We start from the raw sequence: 15984 nt of genomic DNA, 5'->3' as shown, positions 1-15984 counted from the left end.
CAAATAATACCTGCACTGTGGTGGTCCTGGCCAATAATGAAGGTGGGATAGCATATTAGGGAAATAAACAGATGGACTACAGTCTGTAACTACATGCACCTATATGTTAAGTGGAGACAATAAAATGGAAACTGAGTGCAGAAACAAGGTAGAACCTAATAAAGAGCTCAGTGAGTGTAAAATACATTAAAGACATATTTATGACCCTAATTTTTTATTGTATTTATGTGTGTTTGAACACAGAGCCCCAGGTGGGTGTTTCCACAGGACACGTGTATGGAGCGTCTCTGCTCTCTCACCTGACGAGCTCTGGCCGAGACATTGCTCTGCCCATTCAGGAGTGTGTTAACATGCTGCTGCATGTAGGACTTAGAGAAGAGGTATAGCACTGGCATATCACACATCAAACAGCTCTGGCAGGTCCTGCCCACTTTACTTGTATTTGTTGGTTTTGTTGATGTGACTATTAATGGTTTAAGTGCTCTTAATGTTTTCTGGTATATTGTTAGGAATAGGCAGATCGCATTATCACCTTACCACATAGACTACTGCTGTCTGATACATGAACAAGTTGTTCTTTTGAACTGGTTCTTTTCAATTAATCGATTCAAAAGCCTAGCCGAATCCAACTTTTCTATAGCATCTGTGCAGATGTTTCCATTTGTGTTATATACTGAATAATTCACATCATACAAACACCACCCAAAATATCACATATTAGGAACTACACTTTGTGTATATGGACACCTGCAGGGCTGGAATGGCTACTGAAAAATTAGTAGTTAACTACTTTTTTAGCTACGCTCCCAAAATTTGCAGCTATCTACAATTTAGCTACTTTTCTAGAAAAAGTATTGGCTATATTTTAGCTACTTTAAACCCACAATTGTCAGAATGTATGTGTATCACCACATAAATAAAAAGAATAATAAATGTGACACAATAACTGAAACATACCAAAATCAAATGAAAAGTTAACTAAAATCAAATAAAACAGAAGTGGTTAGAGATTAAAAGTTTAAAATGTTCAAGTAACACTAGCGAGAGAAGTTTTAGAGATTCCTGTAGTGAATTCCAGCTTGCTGGAGCAAATAAAAGCAGATTTTCCCAGTTCAATAAAAGCTCTAGCCACCTGAAGGGTGGAACAAGTCAGATAATATGCATTATTTACACTGAACATTTTTGTGATGCACAATGGCATACAGACAGTAAAAGCTTTATAGATAAAAAGAAGCCAATTGTGTCCGACGCACAACCAGAGATGACCAGCCAGTCTTTTCATACAGTATACAGTGATGGGTATTGTAGGGGTCACCAGTAATGAATCTTACAGCAGAACGGTATACTAAACATTTTACATTCTAGTTCTACAGTTATATACTGTAGTATACAGTATTATATACTGTATCTGTCTCTCTACATACTTTGTTAGTTCCCTTTTATACTGTTTTTCAAAAGTCAGGACCCCCAAAGGACCACCACAGAGCAGGTATTATTTGGGTGGTGGATCATTGTCAGCACTGCAGTGACACTGCTGTTGGGGCATGTTAGTGTGTGTTATGCTGGTTCAAGTGGAACAGACACAGTAGTCCTGCTGGAGTTTTTAAACACTGCATCCTCTCATTGTCCACTATGTTAGACACTACTGCCTTGTTGGTACACCTTGTAGATGTAAAGTCTAAATTCTTTGCCGAGTTGAACAACTCCCCATCCTCACCCTCCTGATGCTGCTGCTGCTAAATCCAGTTAACCATTACTCCGCCTGTTTTCCCCGTTTTGTATTCTAATATTTTATACTAATGCAGTTTGCTATCCGGTATTGACCAGAGGAGAATTGGTTCCCCTTTTGAGTCTTGGTTCCCCTCAAGGTTTCTTCCTCTTGCTCTTAGGGAGATTTTGATTGCCACTGTTGCCATTGGTTTGCACATGGGGGCTTTGAGCCAGATTTTTCTGTGAAGCTGCTTGTGATAAAGTAAAATGTAAAAAGCACTATATAAGTATATTTTGACTTGGCCTGACTTGAGATATTAAATAATACTGGTCCAAGGATCAAACTTTGAGGAACTCCCTTATTTAGTGGGAGTAGTTCTTTTTTTTTGTAACAGTGTTACAATGTTTCCATGAAAGAAAAAAAAAGAATACAAGCTGTATCTATACACTCTTCATGAATAAGCAACAAAGAGGATCCACTCCAAAATAAAAGTAACCAATAATTTAAGAAAAAATAAATGAAAATGACTGCAGAACATATATCTAAAAAATAAATAAACACATAAATAATTAGACAAATCATTTAAGAAAAACAAGATTTCTCACTGCATTAGTAGATCTCTCACAGGGCTCCATATCTTAATAAATATATCTTTTTGAATTCTTACTAAGTATGTTATTTGTTCCATTTGGTAGATATCCCACACCTTTTGGATCCATAAATTATATGTGGGAGGGTCTGGATTCATCCATTTAATTGTAATACATTTCAGACCTACTGTTAGTAATATTCCTAGAGCGTATTTCTTAGATCTTCCCTCTAGGTTATCCAGTCTTACTACCAGTATTGCTACTCTAGGATCTTGTGGAATATTCTGCTGATACACTTCCTTAAGTGTATCAAATACTTAATTCCAGAACACCTGTAACTTAGGGCACAGCCAAAATATGTGAGTATGGTTTCCAATTTGTGCTCCACAATTTCTCCAACATGAACTGTTATTTGTTCAATCCATCTTCGACACTATTTCTGGCGTTTGGAAATATCTAGTGACGACTTTCCATTTGAATTCTTCCCAGATTTGAATTTGAGTTTGAATTTCTCACTAGATTTGCTTTGGTGCATATTTCGTTCCAAGTACCCTGTGTTATATCCACATTTAGTTCTGATTCCCATCTCTGCTTCATATTTAAGGAATTATTTAGGTTCATAGACAGGAATATTTGAAACTGTTTACAAATTAGTCTTTTACAAATTAGTCAAATTAGTCTAAGTTTTTCTCATTCTTTGTGTTTACTTAATTTCTCAATTGCAAATATCTAAAAAAAGTCTGTTCTGTTGAGGGCAAATTCATTTTTTAGCTGTTCAAATGTCTTAAGGTTACCCCTGTCTAACATCTGATACAGTTTAAATAAACCATACTCTGATGATCTTTTAAACCCTGTATATAAACTGTGCAGCATACACGTTTTCATATGTCCAATAATTGTTAATAGTAAGATTGTCTTGGGCAGCCTGAATACTTATTGTATTTTCTTTTCCATATCTTAAAGGTAACTGCAGTCCATTGTCACATTTCTTTTATAGGAGCATGAAGGAGCTCTGGACACATGCTTTTTTTGATATTAAGCCAGCATGTACCTATATTATTCTAGATCCATGTTAACAAGGGCTTCATCTGTGCAGCCCAGAAATAATATTTTAAGTTAGGCAATTTAAGCCTTCCATCTGATTTGGATAGCTGCAATGTTTTAAGCCTAATTCTCAGACATTTTCTTTGCCATATGAACTAAGAAATCAATTTATCCAGGTTGCTAAAAGTAGCCTTTTGAACTTCAATTGCTAACATCTGAAATAAATAAAGCAATCTTGGCAAAACATTCATACGTATAATTTCAATACAACCCTAGCAAAAATAGAGGGAGTGTGGATCATTGGTCAAAATCTTTACTAATACACCAAATTATTTTTTTTAAATTAGCATCATGAAGATTTTGTACAGATTTAGGGATGTGTATACCAAGATATTTAACAACATCTTTTGGCCATTTGAATCCACTTTGGAGTTTTATACTATAATGGTATTACTGGGAGTAATTCTGATTTACTTTGTCCCAGGACCACACATCGCCATCTATCAGAAATCATTACTAATCCAGTTGGTAGCTCTGTGGTCAAAACCAATATTTTGTAGACTTTTAAAAGTAGGGAATGATGAACTGTGAGGCTTTAGACAGAAAATGACTACACAATGTTTCCTTCTACTGATGGCACTGAATAGATAATCTAAGAAGAGAGTAGCCCCAATTTGTGGCTACAACAGTCTCCACTCATCTGGGAAGGCTTTCGACAAGGTTCTGGAGTGTGTCTGTGGGTTGTTTATGCCTTTCAGTCAAGTTTGTTAGGTCAGGCACTGATGTTGGGTGATTTTTCCTAGTTCATCCCAAAGTTTTTCAGTGGTTTAGTGGGATTGAGGTCAGGGCTCTTTTCAGGCCACTGGAAGTCTTCTACACTGAACTCATCAAACCACGTCTTTATGGACCTCACAGTCAAGTTGGAATAGGAGAGAGCCTTGACCATTGTTGTAGCATTAATACCCTTTACTGGAACTAAAACCATTTGGGTTTAGATTTAAAAAGGGGGACTGGAGGGTGTATGCCAATTATCGGGGTATCACACTGCTCAGCCTCCCTGGGAAAGTCTATGCAAAGGTGCTGGAAAGGAGACTCCAACCGATAGTTGAACCTCAGATTGAGGAGGAACAATGTGGATTCCGTCCCGGCCATGGAACAACAGATCAGCTTTTCACCCTCTCACAGATTGTTGAGGGGGCATGGGAGTTTGTCAACCGAGTCTACATGTGTTTTGTGGACTTGGAGAAGGCCTATGACCATGTTCCTCGAGATATCTTGTGGGAGGTCCTCTGGGAGTATGGGGTGCCGGGGCTATTACTCCGGGCTATCCAATCTCTGTACTCCTGGAGTGAGACCTGTGTCCATATACTCGGCATTATGTCAGACTCTTTCAATGTTAGCAATGGACTCCGCCAGGGCTGTGCCCTGTTTCCACTCTTGTTCATGATATTCATGGACTGAGTGTCAGGGCGTAGCCGGGGTCAGGAGGGCATAATGTGTGGAGGCTGGAGGGTGGCATCTCTGCTATTTGCAGATGATGTTGTTCTTTTGGCAGAATCACATGGATTCCTCCAGCACTCGCTGGAGCGGTTTGCAGCTGAGTGTGAAGTGGTTGGTATGCGGATCAGCACCTCCAAGTCTGAGTCCATGGTCTTGGCCTGGAAAAGGATGGCATGCCCACTCCAGGTAAGGGGAAAGGACTTGCCCCAGGTGGAGGAGTTTAAGTATCTCGGGGTCTTGTTCACAAGTGACGGGAAGAGGGATCGTGAGATCGGCCGTAGGCTGGGACAGGCGGCAGCAGTAATGCAGTCACTGTACTAGACTGTATTGGTAAAGAAGGAGTTGAGCCAAAAGGCGAAGCTCTCTGTTTACTGGTCGATCTACATCCCAACCCTCACCTATGGTCATAACCTGTCTGTAATGACCGAAAGAATGAGATTGCGAAGACAAGCGTCGGAAATGAGCTGTCTTCGTCGGGTGGTGGGCTACACGCTATGCGAGAGTGTGTGAGGAGTGAGGAGCTCGGTCATCCGGGAGGAGCTCAGAGTAGAGCTGTTACTCCTCCGCATTGAGAGGAGCCAGCTGAGGTGGTTCGGGCATCTGATCCGGATGCCCCCTGGACGCCTCCCAGTGGGGGTGTTCCAGGCATGGCCTACCGGGACAAGACCCCGGGGTCGTCCTAGGACCTCCTGGAGGGATTATGTCTCCAAGTTGGCCTGGGAATGGCTTGGGGTCCCGGGGAATGAGCTGGAGGAAGTTGCGGGGGACAGGGTCATCTGGGATTCTCTGCTATCCCAACTGCTACCGCGACCCTGTCTGGACTAGTGGTCAGTGATGATGGAACTAAGGGGCCAAGCACAAACCCTGACAAAAAACCCAGACCATAATCCATCCTCCACCAAACTTTATTGTTGGTACTATGCATCCAGTGGGAAATTCTTGTGACATCCACAGAACCCAGTTTCATCCAATAGATTGCCAGCTAGTGAAACGTGATTCATCATCTCTTGCTCTGTTCTTGTGGTGGTGTTGCTTCCAGATGGAGTTTGGAACTCTGTAGTAAGAAATACATTATTGGATAGGCCATTTTTACACGCTACTTGCTTTAGCATCCAATGCCATACTGCTCTGTGAGTTTGTACAGGGATTGGGGCCCACTGATTGGCCAGAAAAAAATGTTTTGTTTTGTTGTTGTTGTTGGGTTTTTTGTTTTTTTTTTTTTTAAATGAAAAAATTGTGACCGTTAGACTATTACAGTGTTTCACACAATGTTCAGTATTGGTTCATTTGGAAAGGTTCTTAGGTCAGTTTTAATTCTTGGCAGGTTCTACAGCACTGTTCATTTGCTTCTGCCAGTGTGTTGCACTTAGAGGGTTAGCAGCTAGCTCTGATACTAGGCTTGATGCAAACCATACTATTTCCTATCATGAAAAGCCAGGGCCCACCACTGAATACAATGAAGAACATAATACCAGGCAGATCCATCTGAAATACCACTAACAGTTGCCACAACCCCAACTCCTGATGTGGCACTAAGGTTAACAAAAAGTACAGAAGAGTCAAGCAAGAGACATTGACAGGGCAGCAGCTCCCCCTTCTTATAGCTTGGACCCTGCATGCTGGACTGAAATTGATGAATAGATGCACGCATACTGGACTTAAATGGGCCCAGAATCACATCAGAACTAAGACGTGAATGTTGCACGATGAGAGACAACACTGGCCTCTTTTCCACTGCAGGGCTAAACATGGAATGGTTAAAAACCAGGCTCAGCCTGATTTGTTCGGCACAGTTAGCTAACTGCAGTCAGGGCCACAGAACCGTTTGGTCCGATAACATAACAATGTATCTTTTTGCTGATTTGTTTTATCTTTATTAAACATCAAAGCTTCAATTTAACACCAATTTATATAATCAGGAGAGGGTAACTGGTAAGTGTTAGCATAGCTAGCATGCTGCCATCTCTGTTCAGTACAGAACAGTAAACAAAAATTTTACTGACACAAGATTAGATGATAATGACACAGCTCTGAAGAGACAAAGTCGAGTGGCTGATGTTCAAGGGAAAGAAAGCTAAAATTAAACCTGTTCTCTGGTGCCTGGAACTGATGCCTGCAAGCTAAGCTAATGCTAGCCGGCTCTTCTCTCCCAGTTAACATAGCATAGCTATAGAGATACAGACACCCCAGTGCAGGTTCAATTCGACTAACTGGTGCTCTGCCATCACTAGAATAGATTGTAAAAACTTACAGCAGTGAGAGCAATGTCAACTGATTGATGGTGGAGTGACAGAAAGCTGAATTCGAACCTGCTCTATATTAAAATATAAAAATAAACTGTTTAGAGGATAAAGACCTCTTTCTGAGAGCACAAATTTGAATGATTGGTGTTAAAGTGACAGAAACATAAAAAATAGAATTGTTCTATGGTACTTTGACCTGAAATCCTGAAAAATAGGGAGGAGAATTACCACTCTGCAAAATCATAGTTTGTAAATACTTAAACATTTTTAAGATAAAGGAATACATTAATTTCTTGAATACAGAACAGCAGAAAACATTTTAACATTGCAGTTTTTGAGCACTTTTGTACATTTACACAGTTTATGTATGTTCATGATGTCACTGGTGAAAATCAGTAACAATGCTGCTGTCCTGCTGCCCAAACCCATTTGCTGTAGAAAAAGACAGTATACAGGTAAGTTTTCTTTGCTTTTTTGGTGAAATACAACCTTCTCCTAAAATTAAGAGAAATGATTAGAAACTATTTTAACTTTTCTTTTTTAGCCATTTAGCTCTATTCACCCCTATTCATTAAGGACTCACTCACAGGCACCCTCTGGTGTTTTGCAGACATAACAGCTTTTAGACATAACAGCTCCTCATAAACTGTCTCTGACTGAGAGACTGGAGTTGTAGTGACAGACAAATAAAACTGTTTGGTGGTGGGTGGTGTGTGCATGGGTATCAGCCTGTTCACAGTTAGCCACTTGTTTGTGTAGCTTTCTTGGATATTTCCTTGTTCTGATTTAGCGGTCCAACAGATGGAAAAAAAATTATAACCAGTCCTGAGAACCATTTGGCTCAATAGTGGAAAAGTGGTCATAAACAGAAGAGGTATTTCTCCAAATTGTGAATCTTAGATGAATTGCGATGCAGATGTGGGTGATTCTGAATCAATTCACAAATGTTAAAAATCAGTTTTCAAAATTTTAATTAACAGCGTAAGGTTGATGGAACACAAAAGGGGGAAAGAGCGGAAGTGCAGCGCCCAGACAGTCTGTGCTGTACACAGTACATTAAAAGCTAGTGCAGGGGTTGCAATCCAAACGTTAATAAGAGTCATTTTGTCCTTTCAAAAAAAAGCAAACCACCTTGGGAACCACAAAATTTGAGTCCATTTTATCATCTTAGCTGACTCCGTACTTGCTAATGTCATAGTGTAGGCCAAAAATATAGTACAAACAAAAACACAGACTTGCTTTGCTAAGCTTTAGCTCAGCTGTAGCTGCTTTTCTTGCAACACCAGCTGGAAACTTTACAACAAAATTAGAACAGTTTGTTGTAAAATGTCTCTCAATGTTCTACTTGTTCTACTATGTTCTCCAGGTTTCAGGTTCGAATTTTCCTGTTCTACCTGAAATGCTGCCTGAGGCACCAGAATGTAACTGCTGCAACTGGTGGAATGGGAAAATTCAAACAAGAAGTTGGAGCTGGAAGCTAGTCTTTGACCGTTTCTTTTTGCAGATTAAATGTATCAGGAAACCAGCTGTCTGATCATTTCATTTAAAATCTTTCTCTTTGCTTTTTTGTTTGCTCTTTGCTAGGTGAACTAGCAGTTATAGGCTATATTAATTCCAGTGTTAAGATCATTTATTGTTAAAATTGTTTGAACAATCTGCAGAGCTTTATTTTACGGCAAAGGAGAATTACTTTATTTTTACCTGAAATCTACTGTAGCTTCCTTGTATGTGTGCTTTGTACATGCTAGGGGCTTTCTGCTAGAGAGATTCTGAGACTTAGAACTGAAGCTTCATTGAACCCGAGGGAAAAAAATATTATTGCGCTGAACCTCCTTGTTTCTGCCATATTCAACTGGAAATTAACTGAAAACTCAAAAGAGCCCATCCAAAAGAACACTGCAGCCTTTTGAAGGCAGTCAGGCTTTTTGATTTTATTTACACTGAGGTGTTGGGTCATAAAATTATTTGTTCAAGGGTTACTTTATTGCAACTATTACTTTACTTCCATTCTTTTTGGATTTGCTCTCAGACTTTCAAAGAAATCTACAGATATATTTTACCATGTGATGCTTTAAGTACTATGCATCGGAAATGTATTTACCTAATATATTTTTGCAATGTATGAAAATAGACAAAAATGTACTTGTTAAATATATTTTTAAAATACAGTTTAAATCCCAAATGTATTTAAAAGCCCAAAAATATACTTGTTAAAATATTTTAAACACTTTTTGAATGCATTTTCCAAATGTATATATATCAAATATATATTTTTAAAATGTGTTCATTGTATTTTTTGTGTGTTTTTTTTTTTTTTTAATTATATGTAGTTTTAACAAAAATTATGGGTATAACCAAATGTTGTACATTGTGCAAGTGTTTTCTATTGTACTTTATTACTGTTCTTATTATTGTACTTAGTATGGCAGTTTATTTTTGATCTACATTTTAGTGTTTGGAATGTATTTCAGTATGGATTACAATGTGTTTGTCATGACATGCATTATATGTCCGTATATTTTTTCCACATAGGTCCTGTTTTTTTGTGTGGTTCAGGGGATGTCAGGGGCACCTTTTGGAACACTTTTTTTTGTGAGGGCACAGCTTATAACTAGTTGGTTTTAAGACTGGGAGGATGGGAGAGTTAATGTGGAGATTGACTTATGCAGAGTACTGTATGTTGTACCTGTAATGTACCTGTTATGTTTTGAGAATTTGATATATTGAGTTGGTCTGCTTCACAGCAACTCCCCCTATCCCAGCCACAAAAATTAATGTGTTGAATTGGACATTTGATTCATTTAAACAAGTGATTTAAAAAAATGTCCATTTAAGTCAATTGAACTTATCATCATTAGCTTTGAATTAGAGGTATTCAACTCCAGGTCCATAATTTAGTCTTTTTATATGTACAGATCAACATCATATAGATAGTCTCAAATAAGAACAGTTATATGATACAATACTGAAACAAAACTAGCAGGACTCATTTGTGATGTTTCCGGTCCACTCTTTTATATTTTTAACCACACAAGCGCTGGCTGACTGACCACAAGATATGCATGCTTGCACTCACCCGCACATGCATAGCTCAGTACCCAAACCCTCAAAGTATCTTCTTTTTACATTTCATAACCTGTTATTAACACTGCACGGCTCACTCCAGGGTTTGTTCAGGCTGGCAGCAGCTGCCTCGGTGGTGAAGAAGCTGAAGAGCAGCTTGGACTCGGGCACAGTGGACCACTCTGAGTTCGACACTGACCCTCATGCAGTAGCAGGTCCAGTATTAAATAAACTGTATCACACAAATATACACAGCTTGCCTTCTTTTGAAATAGGAATTTTATTTTATTTTATTAAAATACCTGCAAAGTTGTTAGTAATACAGAAACATAAATACATCATTCTGCAGATGTTCATATCAATTTAAAAAATGAACAGTTTTGAAATTTAGAACTGATTATAATTGATTATGAAAATATTCTTTTAAATAACTTTGTTTTGGTCAAAGCAAAAATGTTAAGGCATTTTGAAAAATAAGCTTCACCTTTTTTTTTTTTGTTTTCTGTCAACTGTTTGTGAATGCCTTTGTAGGTGCGCTGAAGTCTTACCTGAGAGAACTACCAGAACCTCTCATGACATTTGAACTGTATAATGATTGGTTCAGAGCAGCAGGGTAAGGGCCTTTCTAATGAGAATTAATTTGAACAGTGCATGTAATTCTTAAGAGTGCAATATGTTGATAATTCTGTGTCACTAACTCTGACTTCTAAGAGAGAAAGAATTAGACAGCAAACTGGAGCAGTTGCGAGAAGTATTGAAAAAACTCCCTCCAGAAAACTACAACAACCTCCGGTATGTATTGCTCAAATGAAAATTTTTTTAGAGACAGTTTGGCCAAACATTAAATTCACACGTTTTTTTTCCCCTTGTAAGCTTACATCTCATCAAAAAACTGTCACACACTTGTTTTATGTTTTAACATGTTTTACTATTATTATTATTATTATTATTATTATTATTATTATTATTATTAAAAACCATTATATATATATATATATATATATATGTATGTATGTATGTATGTATGTATGTATGTATGTATGTATGTGTGTGTGTGTGTGTGTGTGTGTGTGTGTGTGTGTGTGTGTGTGTGTGTGTGTGTGTGTGTATAATTCAGGGCTGCATCTGTTGTACACATGCCTAGTTGTCTCTTACAGTCCCAGTAGTCTCTAGATGGGAGGAATCTTTGAGTGACACTAAGCAGTATGGAAAACTGCAAAGTCTGCTGTTGATTTATTAATTTATTTTCATTAGCTGGCTAATTCCTTTGGTCTAAGGCAGAAAAAAGCCAAATAACAAATGTTACTGCTAGGAAGCCAAATATTTTTTGTCAGTCATATAACTGTATTCTTTGTCTTAAATTGCAATGGAAAGCATGGGTTTCTTGAGTCATGGAAATAATTTGTGAGATGAGAACAAGCTAAAGGTAACAAGTTGGATAAAGAGTAACTGTATTCTGAATACTGTCATTTTTCCAAAATGTAACATGGACTGAGCATGAACTGATACTTACATTCTATATACTAGTATTCTGGGACATTCCAACTCTGTATTACTGAGTATTTTTTGCATACTGAAAAATAGAAAAAAAGTATGCTGTATGTTTTGCACGATAGCAAAATGGTGGCTGCATTAACCTTTGATTGCCATTATAACATTAGAGAAGCAAACTTATGTTTGTTGATAACATTTGGAATAAAGAAAAAAATGGTAAATTTGTCAAACCTCTCCCTTACTGCTTTAGATACCTTATACAGTTTCTGGCATGTTTGTCAGAACAGCAAGCCGTGAACAGGATGACTCCAAGTAATATTGCCATAGTGCTCGGACCTAATCTACTGTGGCCTCGTACTGAGGGGTGAGTGTAACACACACACACACACGCACACATACACATACAGGTCTGTACACCAAGCTGTTTTAAAATAGGTGCTCACACAGGTTTAACATCAAAATTCAGTTGTTTTATTTAACTCGTATTCTTTTGTAAACTACATTACAATTAAATTAATTACATTACTAATTAAGCTTAAGATACTTTTTTGGCATATCAGTTGAGTTATGATCCATGGAGTTTTTATACTTAATTTACTCCCCAGAAGTAACAGCATTTATAAGGTTAGCCAAAATAATTCTAACAATAATAATAGTAAGCAAACAAAAAAAACAACTTATTACAAGTAGGCTGGTTAGTGTAAGTGGGAATTTGAATCAAGAGGTGCTTGATGTCATGAATCATTTCTCTTTCTCAGAGAAACCTCCCTGCTGGACATGGCTTCTGCCTCCTCAGTCCAAGTTGTGACAGTTATAGAACCACTTATACAATATGCCAACATCCTGTTCCCTGAAGGTAATGCAGAATGTGTCATCATTTTGTAGTTTGTAGTTGTAGTCTGAGTCTATGCAGTATGTGTGTATGGAAAAAAAGTAATGAATTGGTTTTGCATATGTTGAATTGAATGTCACCATGATATTTGAATAAAATTAATGAAAGTCATTAAGGTACTAATATGCCTATTTTGAGTATATATTGTAAATATAAAAAAATAAAGGGAACACTTAAACAACACAATATAACTCGAAGTAAATCAAACTTCTGTGAAATCAAACTGTCCACTTAGGAAGCAACACTGATTGACAATCAATTTCACATGCTGTTGTGCAAATGGAATAGACAACAGGTGGAAATTATTGGCAATTAGCAAGACAGACCACTTCTCGGTACCTATGCTTTCTGGCTGATGTTTTGGTCACTTTTGAATGTTGGTGGTGCTTACACACTCGTGGTAGCATGAGACGGACTCATCCAGGATGGCACATCAATGCGAGCTATGGCAAGAAGGTTTGCTGTGTCTGTCAGCGTAGTGTCCAGAGGCTGGAGGCGCTACCAGAAGACGTGGAGGAGGCCGTAGGAGGGCAACAACCCAGCAGCAGGACTGCTACCTCCACCTTTGTGCAAGGAGGAACAGGAGGAGCACTGCCAGAGCCCTGCAAAATGACCTCCAGCAGGCCACAAATGTGCATGTGTCTGCACAAACGGTTAGAACCGACTCCATGAGGATGGTATGAGGGCCGGACGTCCATAGATGGAGGTTGTGCTCACAGCCCAACACCGTGCAGGATGCTTGCCATTTGCTAGAGAACACCAGGATTGGCAAATTCACCACTGGCACCTTGTGCTCTTCACAGATGAAAGCAGGTTCACACTGAGCACATGTGACAGACGTGACAGAGTCTGGAGGCGCCGTGGAGAGCAATCTGCTGCCTGCAACATCCTTCAGCATGACCAGTTTGGCAGTGGGTCAGTAATGGTGTAGGGTGACATTTCATTGGAGGGCCGCACAATGAAAAGAGCCTGACTGCCATTAGGTATCGAGATGAGATCCTCAGACCCCTTGTGAGATCATATGCTGGTGCGGTTGGCCCTGGGTTTCTCCTATTGCAGGACAATGCTAGACCTCATGTGGCTGGAGTCTGTCAGCAGTTCCTGCAAGATGAAGGCATTGAAGCTATGGACTGACCCGCCCGTTCCCCAGACCTGAATCCGATTGAGCACATCTGGGACATCATGTCTCGCTCCATCCACCAACGCCACGTTGCACCACAGACTGTCCAGGAGTTGGCAGATGCTTTAGTCCAGGTCTGGGAGGAGATCCCTCAGGAGACCATCCGCCACCTCATCAGGAGCATGCCCAGGCGTTGTAGGGAGGCCATACAGGCACATGGAGGCCACACACAATACTGAGCCTCATTTTGACTTGTTTTAAGGACATTACATCAAAGTTGGATCAGCCTGTAGTGTGTTTTTCCACTTTAATTTTGTGTGTGACTCCAAATCCAGGCCTCCATTGGTTACCAAATTTCCATTGATGACTTTTGTGTGATTTTGTTGTCAACACATTCAACTTTGTACAGAACAAAGTATTCAATGAGAATATTTCATTCATTCAGATCTAGGATGTGTTATTTGAGTGTTCCCTTTATTTTTTTGAGCAGTGTATATTTAAGTAGTATCATCGACACATTAAACTGTCAACCTTATTAAAATATTCTGACTGTGAGCTTTGTTAGGTAAGGTAGTCAAGTGATTTTGGAAGTGGAAGGCTGCCAAATAATACTGTGCAAAATTTTTTTTATTACGGATTAGCTAAACTAGGTGTTGAACAGTAGCAACAAATAATACTGGGCATTCTTGAGGAGAGTTTTGGAATCAGTTAACCAAACACAGTAAAATAAAATCAATAATTAATTTGTCAATGTTCACATTTGTCCTAATTTTAATGATTTTCACTGCTCAGTTATACATTTTTTAAATATTATTTTTGTCAGGTACATCCCATGAACTTTTTTATTTTCTGTGGACTTTGGATGGATCCTAAGTTAAACTGTATGTGTAGATAGTAAATTAGAATTTGTAATCATTTATTTAAAAAACTGCCTTTTTTGTAAGAAAATGTAAGCACACCTCTAACTTCAGTAACTGTTATCTTTGTCAGAAACAACTTCACGAAAATGATACTTATAACCGCCTACTAGTTTTGTTATCTACTGAGATAATTTTTTGCCCACTCCTCCATTCAGAATTCTTTAAACTGCAATGTTTAAGGAGTTTCTTGCATGTACAAACCATCTGGAGTCCTCAGCATTTCAATGGAAATCAGATCTGGGCTTTAACTTGGCCATCTCATAACTGTCTTTCTTCCTTTTGTGCCATTCTTTACTGGTTTACCTGTATATTTGGGATCATATTCCTGTTGAAAGGTACAATTCTTCAGCATCTGCTTTTTGACAGTTGGACACATTGTCCTCAAGTACTTTCTGGTATGAAGTGTAATTCATACTTGATTCAGTGCAGGTTGTCAAGGCCCTAGGGCAGCAAAGCAGCCCATACCATAACATTTCCATCATCATGCTTTACAGTTTTTATGAGGGTCTTTTGATCAGATGAAGTCTCATTTCGCCAAACATGGTTTCTGGTACTGTAGCCAAAACATCTTTTACTCAGCTTTCTATAGCACATTGTTCCAGAAGTCCTGGCCTTGCCTACTCATTCATTAGCAACCTTTAGTGTTGGCCTGATGTTCATTTTAGACAGCAAATGCTTCCACCTGGCGCGCTTCCTGTGATGGTCAAATTTGTGCAGTCTTTTTCTTATGGTGCATGCACGTTCACATCAACAGAGTTACATGCAAATACGGTGTTGAAACTTTGGGTTTCATGGAGACTTCTTTAGCATCTTTTGTTCTGTTCTTGGGTTTAATTTGCTGGGCAACCAGGCCTGGACATGTTAGTGTGGACAGTACACTCTAAATAAAAAAGAACAAAGTAGATCAGATATCTGAGGTTTAAGTAAGACCAGTTTCCACTAACACATGCAATAAATGTGTTTGAATTATTGACACCTGATTGGGTGCACCTGATCTCAATTTGACATATTTGCAGTAGTAATATATATTGCTCCTGTCCAAAGAAAAATCAAGTATCTCCAAAATGGTAACTTTAAAGGAGAGGGCAAAATTGTTTTACTTTTACTTTACTTTTACTGTAAGTCAATGTTACTTTTTATTCCAAGCAATTTTAGAGCATTGCTGTGCTGGTGCATTCATCATGAAATTTTCACCAAATATAAAGGAAAATCACTGTGTTCATATGATGCAGAAAACTAAAAATCAACAAAAATGGAGATACATTTATTGTCTGAATATGTTGAAAAAGTCGAAACCTTTCATAGAGTGATTTTATTTCCTCGAGTGTATATACTGTCACTGTCAGAACAAAACTGTTTCTTCGTTTTTGTTGTGTATGTAATGTCTATATACATATGTGTATATAG

The 15984-nt window shown here is 38.5% G+C and overlaps 1 protein-coding gene across 4 annotated transcripts in view; it reads left to right on the top strand.

Moving 5' to 3' along the window:
* sh3bp1 (SH3-domain binding protein 1) overlaps nucleotides 1–15984 on the top strand; it is a 28989-nt gene that overhangs the window by 9284 nt on the left and 3721 nt on the right. For all 4 annotated transcript variants that reach the window (XM_017705495.2, XM_017705494.2, XM_017705497.2 and 1 more), the window contains 6 exons: nucleotides 244–380; nucleotides 10255–10366; nucleotides 10683–10764; nucleotides 10863–10943; nucleotides 11896–12009; nucleotides 12404–12501. In XM_017705495.2, the coding sequence (XP_017560984.1) occupies nucleotides 244–380; nucleotides 10255–10366; nucleotides 10683–10764; nucleotides 10863–10943; nucleotides 11896–12009; nucleotides 12404–12501 (624 nt within the window). The remainder of the gene's footprint in view (nucleotides 1–243; nucleotides 381–10254; nucleotides 10367–10682; nucleotides 10765–10862; nucleotides 10944–11895; nucleotides 12010–12403; nucleotides 12502–15984) is intronic.

Source organism: Pygocentrus nattereri, chromosome 13, assembly GCF_015220715.1.
Source record: "Pygocentrus nattereri isolate fPygNat1 chromosome 13, fPygNat1.pri, whole genome shotgun sequence".
Lineage (NCBI taxonomy): Eukaryota > Metazoa > Chordata > Actinopteri > Characiformes > Serrasalmidae > Pygocentrus > Pygocentrus nattereri.
The sequence above is the reverse complement of the archived record's forward strand: the minus strand, read 5'-3'. Positions and strand labels throughout refer to the sequence as shown.